Raw genomic sequence first — 22,694 nt, forward strand, 5'->3', positions numbered from 1 at the left:
TCTAAGCTTTTCAATGCCAACTGGAATGCAAAAGGGCACAGGTCCTATATGTATTGTATATCCATTTATGTTTGTGTATTAAATATTATGCATATTATTATTAGACATAGATAAATTTAAAATGTTAAGGCTGAAAAAGCCAGAAGTGGGGCTGGGAATGTGGCCTAGTGATAAAGTGCTCGCCTCGTATACATGAAGCCCTGGGTTTGATTTGTCAGCACCACATAATAGAAAAAGCCGTAAGTGATGCTGTGGCTAAGAGGTAGAGTGCTAGCCTTGAGCAAAAAGAAGCCAGGGACAGTGCTCAGGCCCTGAGTTCAAGCCCTAGAACTGGCAACAAACAAAACAAACAATAAGAAAAAGCCAGAAGTGGTGCTGTGGCTCAAGTGGTAGAGCGCTAGCCTTGAGTAAAAGAAGCTCAGGGTCAGAGCCCAGGCCTTGAGTTCAAGCTCCAGGATTGGCAAAAAAAGAAAACATTGATCTCTCTCTTTCTCTTGCTTGCTCTCTGACAGATTTGAGATTGAAATTGAGCCTCTGTTTGCCAGCCTTGCCTTGTACGATGTTAAAGAAAGGAAGAAGGTAAGGAAACATGTAACACACTCTGGAGGCACACACAGTGTTCATGACTGCCTGGGTTCACATTGTAAGTCTGATTTCTATACAGCAGAAAAATACATCCTGTTTGAAAACAAATAATCTTTGATAGTTTTAATGGCTCCAGGTATATTGCCTTTAAAATGATGATTTTGAAGGATTGATGTAGGATCGTTAGTCATTTATGGTCTTTGAAGAATCTTTAAGGGAAAGGCCCCTTGGAGGTGGTGGGCTGGCTGGAATAGAGAGAGGAAAAGAACCAGCATTTGGAGTTATGTATAAAATAAAATAATATAAATCAGCTTCTCACAAGCTTGAATACACACAGAATGTTTCCCCAAAGTACTGGACACTGCCATAGGTCCATTGCAAATGGCAGGCATTGTGCAGGAAATCCTACATCTTCTATTGAGGGAAGACCTCACCAACTTACAAAGTGATTTCCACAGAAACTAATTCAGCAGCACAGCTCTTCTCTGTGAGGGTTTTTATGTTCAGTCACTTTAAAATTCTGAGAGAGTGATGGCAAAACTAGGGGAGAATGCTCTTGAACAAGTACTAATATTGGGCAAATATTAATAGTCTATGAGATTTGTACTAGCGCAGATGAACTGTTGAAATAAATAGGCACCCAAATCTATTGGATTAAAGCAGTACTTTTCACATTTGCATGTGTAGTAGAATCACCTAGAACACTTGATCCAATATAGATTGCAAGGCTCTACTTCCAGAATCTCTAACTTGGTAATTCTGGGTGGAGCTTGAAAAGTTGAATTTCTAACAAGTTTCTTTTCTTTCTTTTTTTTTTTTTTTGCCAGTCCTGGGGCTTGAACTCAGGGCCTGAGCACTGTCCCTGGCTTCTTTCTGCTCAAGGCTAGCACTCTACCACTTGAGCTACAGTGCCACTTCTGGCTTTTTCTATATATGGGGTGCTGAGAAATTGAACCCAGGGCTTCATGTATACGAGGCAAGTACTCTACCACTAGGCCATATTCTCAGTCCCTCTAACAAGTTTATAATGATGCTAAAACTGCTGGCTTAAGGAACAGGAAGTATCTTTACAATGTAGATGTGTAAGGGGTGAGTGCCAGGTTAGCGGGGCCTCCACTCCACTCAGTCATTTAGGAACCCAGCCTAGAAGTGGCTCCTCCAGCTTCAACGTGTGCTCTCCCCAAATCACTGTAGGAATTACCATTGCTGTCCCCAATAAGGGAAAAGATGAGTGGAGGAGACCTAGAAATGAATGCTGACACTGCTTGCAGAGAATTTAGTCAAATGATTACTCCTAACTTCAAAGGAGGCTGGTAAATGTAGTCTCTGCCTGGGCGGCCACTTCTCATTAAAACTCTCTTAGAAAAGAACATCCCGGGACACCACTTACATTTGTAATCCTAGCTAGTGAGAGCAGAGGATCATGGTTTGAAGTCAGCTCAAGCAGGAAACTCCATGAGACGCTTATCTCTAATCACCAAAAAAGCTTTACTACTTGGCTGATTGGTAGATCACATCCTTGAACCAAAAAGCTAAGAGATAATGCCCAGATCCTGACCCCAGTATTGTCACAGAATGAAGAAAGGGGATGGAAGGGAAGGGAAGAGAAGGAAAAGAGAAAGAGAAAGAAAAGAAACAGGGAGATAGAGGGAAGAAGATAGGAAGGGAAGATTAGGGGGAGGGAAGGAAGAAGAAAGGAAGAAGAGAGAGGAAAGAAGGAAGATAAAGGAGAAAATGAGATGAAAGGAGAAAAGAAAGGAAAAGGATTAAAGCCAATAATGGCTCTTAAGACACATTAAATTAGAAATCCAGGGATCATAGCACGCCTTAGCTCAGAATGCTCCGTGGGTCCTCACTACCCATAACTCCCTGAATCACTGCTACTGACAGTTAAGCACAAACTACTGAGCATCTATGCAAGGCTTACCCATGGCCACTTCCTCTCCCTGATAGCCCAGGCAGAGTGAAACTGGTCTGTTTACTCACTGTTACCTCAGCTCCCTCTGGGTCTTCCAGCCTCTATGTTACATACCTGTGCAGTGGAACCCTGGGTACTCTGTCCCTGGCACATGTCAGCCTCTGCCCTGCCTTTGACAGTCAGAATCACCTGACTCCAGTGGCTCTTCTGTGAAAATCCAATGATCTCTCACCTTCTAGAATTTCCATAGTGCTTCTTTCTGTGAACAGGGTGACTTCTATTTTGCTTTGACTATAGTTAGTGATATGTTGGCCTTAGTCTCTCATTCTTGATTTTAACCTAATTGAGAGAAGAGAAAGTATCCTGTTCTTAAGTGTGGTACTTAGATCATCACTGACACTCAGAAAATACTAGAGGCTTCTTACAATCTTAAATGTTTTAAGGATCCAAAATATGTAGACATGGTGGCAAAATATCTGACTTTCTAGCAGCTACAACTAACACACCATGTCCATGGTTATAATTATTTCTTCAGTGAAATATTGGTGTGGCTTTTGCACTGTTTGAATATGTTTAGCCCAAGACTACAGCAAGCTTAACTGATTTTTCTCTTTACTGCTCATTTACAGATCTCAGAAAACTTTCACTGTGACCTGAACTCTGACCAGCTGAAAGGATTTCTGCGAGCTCATACACCTTCGGTTGACCCATCAAGTCAGGCAAGATCGGCAGTCTTCTCCGTCACCTACCCTTCCCCAGACATCTACCTGGTAGTCAAGGTAGTTAAGCCCAATCTTGATGTGTACATCCTCATGTTGCCATTGTCATGTTACCCTCATATAATCTGTGGGATGAAAGAAAGGTCAAAATGTGTCTCCATGTCTTCTGAGAGAAGAGATTGTTCCCTTCTCCACATGGCTCTTTTCTCTCATGCCCAAATCTGTTTTGAGATACTGGAAATGGGAGGCATTTTGGAACCTGCAGTTTCAGGTTTGAATCCGGTCTTTGAACAAAGTAGTTCTCAGATTGGTTAATACCTAAACTTCCTAAGACTTAGTTTCCTCCTCTGTAGAGTGGAGATCAATACTCACACAGCCATGATTACACATGTATCCTGGGCCCTTCTCTCTAAGGAAAGGAGAACAGAACCAACTCTTTCTGGTTGTTTTAGAACAATGTTCATGCTTTTCCAAAGCATGTTCCATGTTGCAGCTCTTGAAATTTTTATTTGTGGGCTGGGTTTCCAAGTTTTTGCTCTATCCTTTTACCCCTGCATCACAGACTGTTCCCAGTGAGAGGGATGATTTATAACCTTCTCTTTTAGAATATACTTTGCTGATACAAGTAAACAAAAGGCTTTCTTTCTATACCAAAGTGATTGGTTAGAATTTCACAACAAATATTGAGTATCTAACAAGTTTTAAGTCAAATAACTGGCCTTCTTGACTCATGATACCAAAATTGTAATACAGAATAAAACAGCAGATCCAAGTGTGTGATTTTACATATACTTAGTTTTGTATATGCCAAACATTTTTTGTTTGCTCGGTTTGTAATTCTATCAGTTCCCTCTTTTATTTTGTAAGTAGTAGCATATAATTTTTTTTTTTTAATCCAGAAAGGGGCTGGGAATGTGGCTTAGTGGTAGAGTGCTTGCCTAGCATGCATGAAGCCCTGGGTTCAATTCCTCAGTAGCACATAGATAGAAAAGGCTGGAAGTGGTGCTGTGGCTCAAGTGGTAGCGTGCTAGCCTTGAGCAAAAGAAGCTTAGGGACAGTGCCCAGGCCCTGAGTTCAAGCCCGAGGACTGGCAATAATAATAATAATAATAATAATAATAATAATAATAATAATAATAATGAAGAAAGAAAGAAAGAAAGAAAGAAAAAAATCCAGGTAACTGGGAAGTTATTTTCTTTATACTATTTTAAAAAGATTATGAAAGATTTCTACAGCTTGAATGAGATGTTTAAGGATGTTTATGGAAAAACACAGTTAGAATTCTACTGCTGGGGCCAAGGGTATAGTTCAGTGATAAACCACTTTGCCGTGAATATGAGACCCTGGTTTTATTCCCCAGACATTGCAATAAAAATAATTCTTGTCCTTTTTGTTGTGGTATTACTTAGACATGCTAGAAATTTAGCATAAATCCCAATATTGTCCTGTATTTAAATCTACAACTCTCTTTGCCTTGGAAACCAATAAAACCAACACTAGTTTATAAAACTAAATTTTATTTTATACTCTACCTCTCAACAAATGATTACTTATTTTGACTACTTAACAGTAGTCTGCCAAATTATAGTTGTTTCCTAATGATTACTATTACTTACTTAAATATATCTTTAATTTTCTGAATCTACTAATGGACTCATTTGACATTAACATACGTACTTTAAATTATCCAGCTATAACTTAAAATGCTTAATCTATATAGCAGGGCAATCCTGACTTGCTTCCTATTTGTCTCTGTTGTTGCTTGGTGGTGTTGGGGCTCAAACCTAGGACCCTACACATGCAAGGCAGGTGCTCTACCACTGAGCTACATCTTCTTCCCTGCTTATTATCATTATAAGGCCTTCTTTGTTGTTTTCCTCCTAAATAGGTAGTAAGTCATGTTGTAATATTTACCACATCCACACTAAGGATTGATTCGTTTGGTTTGTAGTTTTATTGCCAAGCCAAAGACCCAGGATCTTAACTGTATTTTAGGTAGAATTACCTAGTTCAGATATTGCATATAGGGATTATTTTAGGCTTAAAGGTTTAGTGTAGGATTTTGTGAGATACTTGAAAAGATTTGTTGACAAGTGTGGAATAGAAAGTGAGCGTAGGAGTGAATCTCAAGCTTTTAAAACCTGTTTCAAAATAAACACGCTCAGCATTGGGTAAAACAGACAGCAGCTTCTCTCCCTTAGAAGTCCCAGGTGAGTCTAATGTGTTCCTTTGCAACATCTCCTGTGCTGAAGTGGACTCATGCATTCCATTACACACTTTCACACAAGAGCCATAGAGAAGGGCTATGTGGTGGGTGCTCCTAGCAGCCTGTAGTTCTTTCCACAAAGGGACCCGTACAGTGAAGTGCCATGTAGCTCCAGGTTTTATCTCATCTAGACATTCTTGCTTTCAGATCATTGAGCAGAGAATTAGGAACTTCTCATTTCTCTGATTCTGTCTCCTAAATACAATTCTCATTTCACATCACCTAGCCACCAATTCCTTACCTGAGGCAAATTGGAGCAGATGTTGACAGCAATAACCTTCACTCATCATGTGGCCAGTGAGCAAATGGGAAGTTGCACCTCTCATTGCTTTTGGAAATCCAGAAAAGCAACCTTAATAGGAAGTGGGAGGGGGGGGAAGCACAATTATAAATAATTTATTTCATTTATTAATTTTGTACAAGGTTTTAGTTCCCAGCCTGACTTTTACAGAGATCATATCTCCTTTCTACTTTGTAAGCAATAATAAAGAAAATGAGCTTTTCAATTCCTACATCTGTCCCAAGTTTTAGTTTATAAAATAACTTTTATTGCATTTTTATTATGGATATAATACATGTTTACTGTTTAAAAGTACAAACTACATGATGACAACAGTAAGAATTTTTTATTTTTTTAAATTTTATTAATTATTAAAGTGCTATACAGAGGGGTTGCAGTTTCATACATAGGGCAGTGTGTACATTTCTTATCCCACTATGCAGAGATAACTACCATTTATGTTTTGCTATGTACTATTATCCTTTAAATATACCTTTATGATTTTTTTTCTTACAAAAGAACTCTATGGTAGGGGCTGGGAATATGGCTTAGCGGTAGAGTGCTTGCCTTGCATGCATGAAGACCTGGGTTTGATTCCTCAGCACCACATAAACAGAAAAAGCCAGAAGTGGCGCTGTGGTAGAGTGCTAGCCTTGAGTAAAAAGAAAGCAAAGGACAGTACTCAGACCCTGAGTCCAAGCCCCAGGACTGGAAAAAAAAAAAAAAACTCTATGGTATTCTTTATACTGTTTTTAAATCAGAAAATGTTATGGTTATCCTATCTCATCAAATTTTGTAGTAGGTTCTATTTTATGTGGCTATAATTCACTTGTTCTATTTTAATATTATTTTTGTTGCTAGATTGAAAAAGTTCTGCAACAGGGGGAGATTGCAGACTGTGCCGAGCCCTATATGGTGATCAAAGAAAGTGAAGGTGGAAAGGTAGGAACTCTGAGTATTATGAAATGGTGATATATTAGGATAAGTAGACATTTTCAGAGGTGCTGTTGGGGTTTATGCATATGTCCTATATGAAACACTACTAACTTGTATTTAAACAAAAAGGGAAAGATGAACCAATTATCAGTGATGGTCTTTTCAGAAAAAATAAATTATTGAACTCAGTAATGATTATAGCTATCAATGAGTGACTATCCAATTTGGTTGCAACAAAGGCATGCCTTGTTGGCTGAAAGGACTTCCAAGACCCCATACCACTAAATAGGGCTAAAGCCTTCCTCAGCAGTGTGGATGTGGTCCTGTGGGGAACTGGCAGGGACAACCCCATCCTAAATTAATTAGGTCTGTGATAGAGCCTAAGCCCTGAAGAAAACATCTTTGTGCAGCACTCATTTGCACAAGCTCCCCAATGACTTTTAGATCATAACCTTTGGGGAATAAGATATCCTTTATCAGACTCATACACTTCCCATAAAATTGATTGAACTCAACACACTTGTGCTTTAAATTCCATCACTTAGTCTGAACTTAAAAGAATGCCTTGCAATTCTTGTTAGTAAAGATGTACAATAAATTGTTTCAGTTTAATCTATAGACCTTTCTGGAGTTTTCAAAACAGACTTTTGTAAAATATATTCTCTTGGAATTCTGGCAGATCGTGTCCTAAATGCTTTCCTCCAGTTTCTCTAAAGAGAATGAAAATCATGCATGTAAACCTGATAGAATCCTTTAGAAATTCACTGGTATACAGGCACCGTTGGCTCATGCCTGTAATCCTATCTACCCAGGAGGCTGGGATCTGAGGATTGTGGTTTGAAGCCAGCCCTGGCAGGAAAGTCTGTGAGACTCTTATCTCCAATTAACCACCAGAATACTGGAAGTGACATTGTGGCTCACAGTGGTAGAGTGCGAGCCATGAGCTTAAGAGCTTGGGTACAGCACCCAAGCCCAGAGTTGAAGCCCCATGACCAACAACAACAAGGAAATTCACCAGTATGATAAGCTTTGTACATTTCTCCTTTTAACAGAAGATACAGTTTTCTAATTGACTGTAGTGACTCTTAATCTCTCCCTTGAACAATCTCTTTTTCCTTACTAAGAGACTCCTGGCCTGAGCCAATCATTGTTCTGCTAGTTCATTTTCCTTGGTGGTTTGGTCTTTGGGAATGGCTGTCAGGTAAGTCTTGGTGCTGATGCTGTATTGGTTATTTCAGCTCATCTCTCTCCATCTTCCTCTAGAGTAAAGAAAAGATTGAAAAACTGAAACTTCAAGCTGAGGCTTTCTGCCAGCGTTTGGGGAAATACCGGATGCCCTTTGCCTGGGCTCCCATTAGCTTAGCAAGCTTCTTCAACCTCTCCACTCTTGACAGGGAGGGAACGGAAGTGGAACCTGTGGCTGGTAAGATTTTCATCTACATCCGGAAGCAGAGGGCTCCCCAGTATACCCACTCTCGGGTCACACAGGAACTTGGGTGCATAGGAGGACATAGGGGAAGGAGGAATAAGCAAAGTAGAACCTTATCAAGGTTGAATTACTTATATTTGATTGGGCAGAGATTCCCACAGTTATCAAGAATATTCATGGAATTAAAATATGTTCTTATAGTCAGAACATTAGATAAAATTTTAACATTTTGAAAGTCAGTTTTCAAAGCCTGAAGCTGGTGGCACATGTCTGTAATCCCAGCTACTCATGGTACCATGATCCAAGCATTGAAGGTCAAAGCCAGCCCTGGTAGGAAAGAGACTTTTATCTCCAGTTAAACACACACACACACACACACACACACACACAAAGCTGGAAGTAGAGCTATGACTCATGTGAGTAGAACATGTCTAGGCCCTGAGTTCAAGCCCTAATACCAACATACACACAAAATAAAGTTAAGTTTTTTAGCAGTCAACACCCACAGTCAAAAAATAAAATTATTGCTGGGTGCCGGTAACTCACACCTATAAACCTAACTACTTAGGAGACTGAGATCTGAGGATGAAGGTTCAAATCCAACTTGGGGAAGCAACCTTATCTCCAATTAACCACCAGAAAACCAGAAGTAGCACTGTGTCTGTCTCAAAGTGGTAGAGCACTAGCCTTGAGTGAAAAAGCTTAGGAAAAGTACCCAAGCCCTGAGTTCAAGCCCCATGACTGACAAAAACAATAAATAAAATAAAATTCTCAAAAATAACAAGAAAATGTAGTAAACATCTATAACATAACAGCTGGGATGGAAAGGTTTTGAAAAGCAAGACTCAGGTCTCAGGAAAATATCTGTTCTCTTAAAAGTTTATTTTGCCAAGTGCAATAAAAATAAGAATGGATGACAAAAGGATATATAATTATTGTCTCAAATTATTTCCCATATTTCTTTTTTATTATTGTTATTCACCACCTCTCCCTTGAAATGACCAATTAGTTTCCTGCATGGTTAAGATGTGAAACTGCCTAAATGTTCTAAAGATTTCAAGTAGATAGATCCAACTCTACTACTAGGGGCAAGGTTTCTGTTTTCTTAAATGCCTCCCTCTCAGGAGAGTGGAGGAGAAAGAGTTTGCTATCGCTGTGGTTGTTTGCTTTTAATGTTGTGTATCTGCTAGTGGGTCATAAATGCCACTTTTTTTTTCATTTGACTGGCTCATCACAATTGTTATAGTGCCAACTTCTGGGCATAGCTTTATTGGAAGTCTTTAAGTGGGAGAGTTGGGCAGGCCCCATAAGCGAGACAGTTTGGGCACAGTATTTTGCTGCAACCTCAGTAATCTCTCAGGCTAAAGTACCCTGACCACAGAGGCTGATTTTAAAAAGCAACCAGAGATGCAGTGTATTTGTGTTACATTTAGATGGACACAAGGAAGTTCCAACTTGGCTTTGAGATAAGAATCAGGGAGAAGATAACCCTCCAACGCAGGTTGTAACTTTAAGAGTGGTAGACAAATGGACTCTTCCCAAAAGACCCCTGGTTTCTCTGTATTAAAGCCACAAGAGTTCTACCTAGGTCCCTAAAAGGGACTAGAAACAACTAAGCAGAGTTTCAGAATCCTGGTCCTGCCTAGACCCCAGTAAAAATGTCAGTCCTATTGCTCGGGCTACCCTCACAGAGCAGAGGCAAGCTAGACCCTGAATGTACACAGGCTGACCCCTGTGCACTCAGGGTGAGATCCTAGATGCCTTCAGGATTGTTTGAATACATACCACTCCCAGCAGAATGCAAATGTAGAAATAAAACCAAAGCAAACACTGGGCTGACGAAATAAAGCTTATCAGCAGACCCTGATCTGACTTTAGCCCTGAACTCATACTTGCCGGGCTAAATCTATCCTCTTCTTTGTGGAGATGCCAAGCTTTTTATCCCCTTATGTGTTCCCCGTGCACTCTCTCCCTTGGCCACCTGACCTGCGGGCAATCCAAGGTGGAATGTGGGACACAGGTAGCCTCAGTTGCGTGTCGCTGCGAGAATGCCCTCCCCCTCCCTATACTCGCCAAGGAAGACAGGTACGCATGGTCTCTCGGAGTAAGCTTCAGGAGCTTTCTATTTATTCAAGGGAGGGGCAATCAAACTTATAGCAGTAATGACGAGGGAAGGAGAGGGACTGACCAGGTGCTAACAATAGGCTAGTGAGCATGTCCGTCCAAGAGCAGCGCCCTAGGACCTCCCCCATAGACTAACATCATACCCCAATAGAACCACCCCTGGGCCTTGGTGGCACCATCTTGGAGGCAGACACGTGGACCCAAGACCGAGAAGGGAGGCTTGGCTGGTCCAGAACTACTCCTTCAGGTTCTGGACCCAGAAGGAGGTAGGAGTGACTAATAGCCACACAGTCCCAGGTCTTAAAGGTATAGCCATCCCCTACACATACTGGTAGCATCTGGCCTGCCTGGGTCTCCAGAGCAGTGACCCACTGCTGATCACAACCTTTCCACTCTGCAGGACTCCTTAGCAAAGGCAGGGGCCCATGGAGGAGAAACAGCTCTCAGTTCAAAGTTGGCCCCATTCAGCAACTTTCAACATAGCTTACGTACGGTTAAATTAATAACTTCTGTGAGAAAGTCAGGCCCTAGTGGCTCACACCTGTAATCCAAACTACTCAAGGGGCTGAGATCTGAGAATTATGGTTGGAAGCCAACCTGGGCAAGAAAGTCCATGAATCACCAGAAAACAAGAAGTGGTAAAGCTGTGGCTTTAAGCGGTAGAGCTCTAGCTTTGTGCAAAAGAGCTCAGGGACAGTGCCTGGGCCTTGAGTTCAAACCCAAGGCCTGGAAAAAGCAAACAAATAACTGCTATGTATTCAAAGAGAAAGTGCAGTCTAGAAAGGTAATTGTTTGTCTTAAAGGAAGAAGCTCTGGGGGTGAGAGGAGGACTTTGTCCCAATCTAGAAGACTGTCTGAACGGGCCCTCTCTTTGGAGGAAAATGGAGCTGGATCTAACTTCAAAGCCACCACCATGACCATTAACAGCTTTTTCAAACAGGTATCTGTAACAGTGAGTCTAAATTTGTGCCTGGATGGTGGAGTCCCTGTGGGGATTGTATTGCATTGGAGGGAGAGAAAGCTCATTCACCTCACCAAACTTCAGTGTCATCGTTGAGGACAGAGGAATGCTGGTACTGCTTTGTGTGGCTGTTGGCATGTTGGATGACCTGAGACATGTAAAGCTTTTCTCAGAGTGCCAGGGACACAGGTGTTCACTGAGTGCTAGGCACAGTAGGAGATGTGTTTGTCACATTATTACAAAGTATCTGAGTTGATTTTAGTAGTTGATCCCTTTAATAAGGCTGTGTAGTAAATCTGACCAAGATGTCCTTTCTCTACTGAGAAAAGTCCTTTCCCCACCAGCTGCTATCCTGTGCTAGCTTGCCAGGATTGTTACACATAGGGACAGGATGGCCATTCTAGATGGCATTCTTTGTCTGCTCAATAAATATTAAGACTATTTAAATAACTTCTTTTCCTTAAATGAGCAGTAGTGGCTCATGCCTATAATCCTTCCTGCTGTGAAGGATCGTGATTTAAAGACAGCCCAGGCAGGAAAGTCTGTGTGATTCTGTCTACAATTAACCAGAAAAATGCCAGACTGGGTGACTGTATACATCTGTATACATTAGTATAGATACACATACAAAAAAAAACCCAAAACAACAACAAAAAACCAACTAGAAAACCTGGCTGGGAATGTGGCCTAGTGGTAGAATGCTTGCCTCACATTCATGAGGCCCTGGGTTCAATTCCTCCATACTACACAGTAAAAAAAAAAATAATAAATAACAGAAAATCTTCCTGGAGTTCTCAAATATACAAACACAGAATGTACAGGCTTCCTTGGGCTGCACTATAAGTTCTGTCCATCCTTATTTTGGTGAAAGTTTTGTTAGAACTTGAAGGTAAAAAGTCTTAGAAATCCTAGACCCCGAATTCAACAGCATGTTTATACATGTTTGTATGTCTCCCTACACTAACCCAACTTGTTCTTCTGGCAGGAGGGAGATCGTCTTAGTGATGAAGACTTATTCAAGTTCTTAGCTGACTACAAGAGATCTTCATCCTTGCAGAGAAAAGTCAAGTCAATCCCAGGTATGGATGTTGTTTGTATTCTCTTGAGCTGTGCCCCAACCATTTGCAATTAGGAATTCTTGGTCTAAGGCTGCAGTTAAAAAAAAAATCCCTTGCCAAGTGTGTTGTGGGGGTTTTCCATCAAAGTTAACAATCTAAACCCATTAATACTTTAAGGGCCAATGTACGAATGTACTTTAAGTCTAGTTTCTCAGATAATCATATACTTCTGTGGATAGAGAAGCCCTCTTCTGTCAAATAAAATATTATATGGAATCTTAGTATAAAAAGAGGATGAATGAGGCTGGGCCTGGTGGTGCTCACATGTAATCCCAGCTCCTTGGAAGGAAAAGGTTAGAGAATCATGGCCAAAGCCAGCCTGGAGAAAAAGCATGAGACACTATCTGAAAAAAAAAAAAAGGACTGGGGGGGCATGACTTAAGTGATAGAGCACTTGTTTATCCCTCAGTTAAATCCCCAAAGAGACAGAAAGAGCCAAAGAGAGACAGGAGACAGAGAGAACATGAGATATGTTGGTAGGAGATAAAGACACTTTCCATACCCTTAGCGCTCATATACTCATATAGCATTATATACTCATATAGCATTTCTCCAGTATCCTAGAACAACAGGGTTTCAGTACCATCCATTTTTACTCCAACGATACAGGAAAACTTCTTGACTACATTTCTTGTTATTGTTGAATTTTGTTTGTTTATGGTGTTGGTATTGAGGCTTAAACTCAGGGGCCTTGCATACTTGCTTGGTTTGCTTGCTAACAGCTGGTTTTCTAGCACTTGAGCCAGACCTCCAGGCCTGCTTTTCTCTGGTTCATTGGAAATGAAGTCTCAAAAGTTTTTCAGCCCAGGCTGGCTTCAAACCATGATCTTTCAGGTCTCAGCATCCTGAGTAGCTAGGATTACCAGAGCTACCAGCAATAAGGCACTCTGTTTTATAAAATTGTCTTGTTCTGGAACTTTAAAGATCTTTCCACTAAATTAGCAGTGATAACTTCTTGCTACTTATTTTATAGAAACCAAACCTCAAAAGATTATTGTGACAGAAGACTTTCTCATTAGCTGGAAACGCTAATAGCACTCTTGCACTTGTATATTTTATGCTTCTTAGCATGTCCCTAATGGCAGGACCCTTTCTCTCCTGACCCTATCTTGTGGTGGCCTTTAGGCTCACTCAAGCTGGAAATATCTCCTGCTCCAGAGGTGATCAGCTGCTGCCTGACTCCTGAAATGTTGCCTGTGAAACCCTTCCCTGAAAACCGGACTCGCCCGCACAAAGAGATTTTGGAATTTCCCATCCGAGAAGTGTATGTTCCTCATACTGTGTACAGGTAAGAAATGCAGGCTGTTCAAGGGTCCAGGGTCTGTGTTTTGTCTGGATAATGCATCTATTATCCTGCAGCCTCTCTTGGTTTCTCTGAAGCTTTAGGGGGAATGAAATGTGGCATTGTATAGCTATCAATATAAGATCTTTCTAAAGAGATCTTCTAAAGATAGTTTGTCTGATCCCCTCTCCTTTTCCCTCTCATCTATCTCTATCTTTTCTCCCCCACCCCCTTTTTTGGTGCCAGTACTGGGGCTTGAATTCAGGCCATACACACTATCCCATTTGGCTTTTCTGGTGGTTAATTGGAGATAAGAGTTTCATGGACTTTTCTCCTGGTCTGGCTTTGAGCTGCAAGCCCCAGATCTCAGCTAGGATCCTGAGTAGCTAGGATTACAGACATGAGCCACCAGTGCCCAGAAAACTCTGGTTTTGCTCTGTGCAAAGGGACATAGAAGGGAAAGACTCCCATGGCTGCAGTATTCTAACTTGTCTAAAATACAGGTTTTCATCTCAAAACCAGCTCTATCCACAGCAAAGCTGCACAGTAATAACAGGAACATTCTACATGTTTGCTGTCTGATCAGTAGCTGCTAACCTAATAAGTCTTTCTCTGTCAGACATTTGGTACATGGCTCATGTAATACTCCCTTTTCATTCATTAAGCTGAAGTAGCAGCATGTGGCAGCTAGCATACTGGAGAGTGAGGAGGTGGGCTTAGAGGCCTGAAAGGCTGGGGTCACTTCGATTTCTGAGAGTGGTTGATAGATGGGGGACTGGGAAGGGTCACTTGTCAGCACACATCCCCCAAAAGCATGGCTACTCATGGGTGCTATATCAAGCATTTTTTTCTCTATAACCTAGAAACTATGTCTTCTTATTTCTGTGTTTTTACATAAAACACAAAATCAAATGATGAGATGGAGTCTTCTTTAGTTCTAATGTCTAGCCATAGCCCTCTGCCTTGCTGCCCAGTCATCAAAGTTACCACAAAAGGAAAAAGACAGGCTTCTTTCCATTTTCCATGCTTTTAAACACACACACACACACACACACACACACACACACACACACATGCACATGTGTGCACACAGATTTTCTGCAGTTATTTAATTGTATTTTTATCTTCACTTAAATTTTGCATATGAAGCCAGACATCAATAGTTCACACCTGTTATCCTACCTATTTAGGAGGCTGAGATCTGAGGATCACAGTTGGAAGTCAGCCTGGGTAGAAAAATCTACCAAACTCTCTTTTTTCTTTTTTCTTTTTTTTTTTGGCAGTCCTGGGCCTTGGACTCTGGGCCTGAGCACTGTCCCTGGCTTCTTCCAGCTCAAGGCTAGCACTCTGCCACCTGAGCCACAGCGCTCCTTCTGGCCGTTTTCCATATATGTGGTGCTGGGGAATTGAACCGAGAGCTTCATGTGTAGGAGGCAAGCACTCTTGCCACTAGGCCATATTCCCAGCCCCCTCTACCAAACTCTTATCTCCAAGTGACTACCAAAATGCCAGAAATGGAGGTGTGGCTCCAGCAGTAGAGTACCTGCTTTGGGTGAAAAAGCAAAGGGAGAGTACTAAGGACCTGGATTCAAGCCCTAGTACTGGCATGCGTGCTCACAACACACACACACACACACACACACACACACACACACACACACGACAAAGAGCCTTAGAGCTCACTTAACTCACATCCCCTAACCCACATTCCAGATGGCAGACATTCAGTTCCCCCATTTCCCCAGAGGAAGATGAGAGTGTGAACATGTTTGCTTTGAAAGGCTGTTTGTATCCTTTTAGAAACCTTATCCTATAATTGGGAGGGAAAAAATGCCTTGTAGCCTAGAATAAACTTATACCAAATGAATTCTCTAGTTATTCATCTTCCCTTTGGCATTTAATCACCCATGGGAGTTATTTATATCTCTTTCTAATCCTTGATGCAACCATTATCCCTTAATTACAGCACAATGGGCTTTGGAACACATTAGTAACTGGGAGATGGGAAGGGCGAGTCTAGGCCAGTTTCTATGACCCAACTTGGTCTTGAAAAATAGACACCCCCCACCCACCCCCCAATGCAGAAGGTACCCTGCACAAAAAGGTCAAGGTTAGTGATTGGAAGCAGCCAGGTCTTTACTCATGGAAATGGTAGGTAGCACCCTTTTCTTGGCTCCTTGGCTGCTATATTTTGTAGCTTGTTTAAGAGAACAGAGCGAGTGAATAAACTTGGTTCAGAATCTCACCACATGAAAACTTCAAAGAAAAAAAAAGAAAACTTCAAGGAATTTGTTGAGCATGTTTTCTAAACCTCTTATGCTGTGGTTGAGTGTATAGTGTGCCTTTTCCAGCTCTCAGTGCTGTAGAGTGGTTAGTTTGGGAGTCTTTTTTTTTCCAGTCCTGGGGCTTGAACTCAGGGCCTGAGCACTGTCCCTGGTGTCTTTTTGCTGAAGGCTAGCACTCTGCCACTTGAGCCACAGCGCCACTTCTGGTCATTTTCTATATATGTGGTACTGGGGAATTGAACCCAGGGCTTCAAGTATAAGAGGCAAGCACTCTTGCCACTAGGCCATATCCCCAGCCCAGGTTTGGTGAGTCTTGAGCCAAGACTAGATGAACTCTCCGGCCTCCTATGTAGTATCCTATTTACATACTGGAAATGGACTTTTTCATTTAGATCTGAATGAAGCCAGTATGGGCATTTGACTGAGTGTGCCTCAGGAGACCTCGTCTCCTCATTTCTTTCAGTTCTCTCTTCCTTTTAGTCCTTTCATCTCAAAAACCTGCAACCCCATGGCTTTCCCATATAAATAAAGGTCCCTTTCAAATAAAGATCTTTAGATTCACTCAACAACAAATATGATTAGTCTTAATCATTCCCAGGAGTGTTATCATGTTGGTAAGGACAAAGGTTGCTTATTCTTTTCTTCTTTTGTTTTTGTTTTGGTGCCAGTCCTGGGGCTTGAACTCAGGGCCTGGGCATTGTCCCTGAGCTTTCTTGGCTCAAGGCTAGCACTCTACCACTTGAGCCACAGCCCCACTTCCAGATTTTTTGGTGCTTAATTGGGGCTAACAGCCTCACAAACTTTCTTGTCCTGGCTGGCTTTGAACTGCAATCCTCAGGTCTCAACCTCCTGTGAATAGCTAGGATTAAAGTTGTATGCCTCCAATGTCTGGCTCTTGTTACTTTTAGAAAAGATTTCTTTTGACTTTCCTGAGGAACTCTGGCCATGCCAATGGTACAAGTTTAGAATGTAGGTCACAGTAGTGCTGTGATTCTAGTGGCAGCTGCTGTCTGTGTGTGTCTCCTATGAGGAGTAGCCAGTTACATGTGCAGGAATGAATGTTGATAAGGCTTTCTGTTTATCACTGTAAGAGTAGAACTTAAGTTACCTTTGCCTTTCTTTGATGAGCATCTGCCCTCCATTCCTCAAGGACAGTGGCTTCTGATTAGCTGATCAGAGCCTTTTGTCCATCAGCCTTACTTCCTCTACCTTTTTAGATGCTTCCTTTCTTTACCTTGTCTTTTAGTGGGTAAAGAAAGATTTGTGCTAGGAAGAACACTATTCAAGTTACATCCCATAAGAGCACTGGCCCTAGGTGCCTCTACTTTGTTAAGCTGCTGTTGAAAATGTTTTTAAAAAGCTCTAGATCAGTTTTCTTTTTATTATAATATCAGAACATTACAAAACCAGACCCTCTGTTAACAATAAAGCTGCTCAGGCTACTCAAGGACTAGGCATATATGAGATACTTGCTCTGAGATCCATGTGTTGATCAACATTGCTAGTCCCAGCAATGACTGAGCCTCCCAAGTCAGGGGCTTGGATCTTCCACTGGGTCACCTCCAGCCTCCATACTTGGAAGCATAGCAGTAGACTCCTGTAATTAGAGAAAGACTCCAGGCCAGGGGCTTTCAGCCATCACCAGCACCAATACGGCAGTTCTGAAATGGGAGACAGCTGGAGAAATGTGGTTGCTACAAAGGATTACCCAAATCTGAGCCTGGCATTCCTGTGTCCATGTTTCTTTTTTTTGTTTTGTTTTGTTTTAAATACTGGCTGTTTGCTTAGGAACACGTTTGAACTAACTCCTAGATTATTTTTCATGTGATCCAACAGCTGGTGGTTGTACTGCCAGCTGCCTTCTGGTGGGAGCAGGAAGAATACAGCATGAGTTGGGGCCAGCAAGGCCGTCAAGGGCATCTTATCCTGGGACTGCCATGGGGGGGTGTGCAGAGATCACAGGCACAGAGATTGTAATGAGCTTGTTAAGCTCTGTGCCATCCCTTTAACAAGTGATTCCATTCAAGAAAGAAACAGAAAGTACATTTTCATCTCTCATCCTAGCCCTTGAGAGCCTCCAAGGTCTTGTTTATCCAATTATCAGACTCTCTGTGGAGGACTGTGCTTACTGAGCAGCATATCAGTCGGAACATGATTTCTTTGATGGATAATTAGCAGTTCTCAAGCCTCCTCCTATTCAGAATGTCTCCAGAGGAAAAGCCTGAGTTGGCCTAACAGGAGGGGCCTCCTGCATGGCAGTGAAATTTAAGGAAGACCAGGCTGTGACAGAGGATGGATGCAGAGTTGATACTGAGTGAACATTAAATGCTATGATTTAGTGAATAATATTATTATTTTTTGGTCATACTAGAGTGTGAACTCAAAGCCTCAAACTTACTAAGTAAGTTGAAGCATACTTGAGTCAGCCACACTCCTGGTCCTTTTTGCTTGGGCCATCCTGGAATACAATCGTCCTATTTATTCTTCTTGAGTAGTTGGGTTGTCTAGCTTTTTATTGGTTGAGATGGAGGAGGTTGCCCCAAACATTTGTGCCTGGGCATGTCTCAAACTTTTTTTAAATTAAATTTTACTGTCAAGGTGTTGTGCAAAGGGGGTGCAGTTACATAATAAGGCAGTGAATACATTTCTTGTGATATCTTACACCCTCATTTTTCTTTCCCTTCCCTAGATCAGGTAAGCATATATACAATATCCAGTGTACCATAGAAAACAAAGGGGCATGATCTCCTTGATACATGACTGTTAAGGTGGGGGGAGGGGAGACAGTAGAGACCAGGTCTGTGAAACCAAAAACTTCTTGTCAAATGGTATTTCCCACAGGTTTGGGTCAGCGACCCTACATTTTATAACTAAAACCAAACAACTACTCAACATATAAAGGGCAAAAATAGATCTCTCAGTGGATCACAATAGCCCAAAAGCTATGTATGTATGTTCATATAAGACAAGGATAAGCAAACTCTATTGTTGACGTTACATTTAAAGTCCTAGGTGAATTTCCTTTGGCGTAGGCCACGTGGCTACTGTATATGTTTTTGGTACACTGTGTAATGTATATATGTCTACCTGATCTAGAGAAGGGAAAGAAAAACAGGGTGTAAGACATCACAAGAAATGTACACACTACCCTATTATGTAACTGTACCCCTTTTGTACAACACCTTGTCAAAAAATTTTAATTAATAAATAAATTAAAAATAAACAATATCAAGTGTACCAAAATCATATATAGTAACCACATAGGGTACACCACAGGAAATTCACCTAGAACTTTAAAGATAACATCAACAGTAGAATCCTCATGTCTCAAACTTTAATCCTCCCACTCTAAGATTTTTCAAGTAACTGGATTACAGGTGGAGCCACCATGTCTGGTTGAGTGAATGAAATTCCTGAAGAAAAAAATGAACCTTAAATGGCCCTGATGAAATGGTTAGGTCTGGAATTGGGATGTGGGGAATGCCCTCTAATGGGGCTTAGTTTTGTTTTTAATGGATTCTCAGTGTGAGCCCACTTAGCTCTGTGTTCGGAATGGATCTTCTCCATGCTCAGAGAAGAGTAGGTATGGCCAGCCTCTGGTGTCCAGTCGTAACTGGCGATCTCCATTCATAAGGCCTGGGGTGGCATTCTAATCAACTGCTATTCTTTAATAATCAAAGCTTCCCCTTCCATCATTTAGTCACTAGAGGGCACAATTCCCTCACTTTCTGGAATCAGACAATTCACTACCTTTTTCATTAGACTTATTGCAATAATTTTGTATTGACTTATTAGAATATGACACACATTTTTAATCTTTCCCAAAACCAAAAAAAAGTCAAAAGGGACCCTAGTATCCCAAAAGGTAGCTGTTATCATTTTCTGCAGCAGACTTTATTCTCACCTATACCTGTCAGCTTCTGCCTTCTTTCATTGTAAGTATGAATCTGGATGTCTTTTATTTTGGAAGATGTAGTGGGAAGGGGACAAGGAAATGTATCCCATGCTCAGAGCATGAAATATCTAGGAGGGTGAAGTTGTTCACTATGCCATCCATCATCCTGCCTAGCCTACCAAAAATTTCAAAAACATGGGAAGAATTTACTTGGATCCCACAGGTGAGGAAGTGATGTGAAGGGTGTAAGAAGGTCCTATATATTCTGCACCACAAATTCACTTCTGGTCATGCTCCTTAGAGAATGAACCATGCTGTAGGGTTGTCCCCCCAAATAATACTCCAAACCAAGAATGTGCTGCTAGGTGAAGGGTGGTGAATGCCATTTATTTTTCACGTAGTTGTTTGTATGGTGCTAGGCAGGGCAGGTGGAGGGGTGTCCTGTGTTCCCAGGGGTTGGAAGCTGAGGTAGATGAGGGAGAAACAAAGGAGAAATGTTGAAATCCAGGCAGATCTAGGCTTGTGCTTTATTAAAATGATGAATCGTTTGTCTAGACTGGAAGGAGTGCCCAAACATTCATCTTTTTTTCCTTTTTTTTTCTATTTGTATTCTTTTGTTAGTTTTTGCCATTGCTGAGATGGGATCTTGCCGTTTTACTGAGGCTGATCCTGAATTCCTAGACTCAAGCAATCTTCTTGCCTCAGCCTCCAGAAAGCTGAGGCTACAGACATGTGCTACTGCATTCCTGTTTATTATCTTAAAATCAATTATTTGATGTTGCTTATTCTCTGGGATAAAAAAAAGTAGTGAATCAGGCACTGGTGGCTTATGCCTATAATTCTAGCTACTTGGGAGGCTGAGATCTGAGAATGGAGGTTCAAAGCTAGCCCAGGTAGAAAAGTCTATTAGACTCATTATCTCTAATTAACCACCAAAAAGCTGGAAATGGAGCTATGAGTCAAGGGTTAGAGTGCTAGCCTTGAACAAAAAAAAAGCTCAGGGACCAAGCCCAGGCTCTGAGTTCCAGCCCCAGGATTGGCAAAAAGGGGAAGGGGATAGTCAGGCATCGGCAGCTCATGCCTGAAACCCTAACTTCTCAGGAAACTGAGATTGAAGGATGAAGGTTCAAAACCAGCCCAAGGGTCTGGGGATATGGCCTAGTGGCAGAGTGCTTGCCTTGTATAAATGAAGCCCTGGGTTTGATTCCTCAGCACCACATATATGGAAAAAGCCAAAAGTGGTGCTATGGCTCAAGTGGTAGAGTGCTAGCGTCGAGCAAAAAGAAGCCAGGGACAGTGCTCAGGTCCTGAGTTCAAGCTCCATGACTAGCAAAAAACAAAAACAAACAAACAAAAAACAGCCCAAGCAGACATACCTGAGAAACTTTTACATCTAATTAACCAGAAAAAAGCCAGATGTACAGGTGAGGCTCAAGTGGTAGAGTGCTATCCTTGAGCAAAAAAGCCAAGCAAGAAGACAAGACCTTGATTCAAGCCCCAGTATACACACACACACACACACACACACACACACACACACACACACACACACACACACGCAAATTAATAATAGGAAAGTGGGAGAGGAGGAGAAGGAAGAAAAGGAGGAAGAGGAGGAGGAAGTGGCAAAGTACTTGCCTAGCATGTGTAGTACAAGTGCTGGTTTCATCCCAGCTTGGATTAATAAATGCAAATGAAGAAATGAAGAAATGAATGTTCAGGACATACTGTTGAATTAATTTTGAATCTGAAGTTTCCTAAGCACTTTGAAAGCAAAAGACACCCCCTGAAGACTCTGGCAAGAACATTGTGTATTATTTCTAATTGTCCCATTTCTTATGCTGTGATGTATATGACAAAATAAATCCTTTTCTTGACCACATTTGGGCAAATATAGGTTGATACTAAATGCCTAGATCTCTTGTCACTAAAGAGTCTTTACAAATACCTTTGTCCTAACAGAAGTTTCCTATTTCAAGTATAGACTACCTTCTCACAAGTCCTTGGAGACTGTCATTCTTAGGATCTCTCTCCAGCACTTTATCTTCTGCATGTATAATGCATGGGCCGCTGTATCCCTCTGTTAATAATAAACCTCCAGCTGGTTTAGGCTCAGTGGATTACTGACCATGCAGGCAGATCTGCCCTCCTAGGAGAAAACATCATTATTTCTCTCATCTATTGAAGAGCCTGGCAAAGTTTCCAAAACATATCACGTAGCTTTCTTGTCAATAAGAAGTCTGATGATCCTCAGGGCCACACCACCTCTCTTTCCTGAGTGGTAGTTTGTTAACCTACTGAACAGGATGCTGGGCTCAATCTCCTCCTGGGCTCCCTCAGCTGTTTGCTATGTGGCCATTCCAGTGGCACACGCAGAACTGAGCACTTGTGGATGGATGGGTGGGTGCAGGCTGAACCACCCATCTACAGGCAGAACAGTGCCGTGTGAGGCCCAGGACTGGCCCTTCTCCAAGCTGGGGCCACAGACAATGGTGAAGTCAGCCGAGCTGACCAACCAGTCCATGGGCTACTGCTGTCTTCCCCATGATTTATTCCACCCCTTTCATCCTACTTCAAAGGCTCTGTCTGCACTCTGGCTCATTATTTCTTGAAGCAAGACAATAAAGAAAGGCTGCCTGGTATCTTTCAATGAATGCGGAGATGAGGAACATGAGCAATCCAGAATTTAGAAAACAATCTTCCAGCAGGAAATCACATCATGGAGGTCAACACATGGTGTTCATCACAATCTCATATTTGAAACAGATAAATACCCAAAGTGCTTGTTTGGGGACACCAGTGCAAGTTAGGGTACATTATATAGAGTATGATGCAGCCCTAAAAATCATGCTCCTGGAGACTGTTTAATAGGTACCATGTAAACCTCAAGTGATGG

The 22,694-nt window shown here is 41.7% G+C and overlaps 1 protein-coding gene across 3 annotated transcripts in view; it reads left to right on the top strand.

Annotated features, from left to right (window-relative positions):
* Dock8 (dedicator of cytokinesis 8) overlaps nt 1-22,694 on the top strand; it is a 181,205-nt gene that overhangs the window by 74,095 nt on the left and 84,416 nt on the right. For all 3 annotated transcript variants that reach the window (XM_048332994.1, XM_048333003.1, XM_048333012.1), the window contains exons 8-14: nt 513-579; nt 3,133-3,282; nt 6,630-6,710; nt 7,968-8,127; nt 11,061-11,197; nt 12,204-12,297; nt 13,462-13,624. In XM_048332994.1, coding sequence (XP_048188951.1) covers nt 513-579; nt 3,133-3,282; nt 6,630-6,710; nt 7,968-8,127; nt 11,061-11,197; nt 12,204-12,297; nt 13,462-13,624 — 852 coding nt within the window. The remainder of the gene's footprint in view (nt 1-512; nt 580-3,132; nt 3,283-6,629; nt 6,711-7,967; nt 8,128-11,060; nt 11,198-12,203; nt 12,298-13,461; nt 13,625-22,694) is intronic.

This window comes from Perognathus longimembris, chromosome 1 (assembly GCF_023159225.1).
Source record: "Perognathus longimembris pacificus isolate PPM17 chromosome 1, ASM2315922v1, whole genome shotgun sequence".
In the NCBI taxonomy this organism is placed as follows: domain Eukaryota; kingdom Metazoa; phylum Chordata; class Mammalia; order Rodentia; family Heteromyidae; genus Perognathus; species Perognathus longimembris.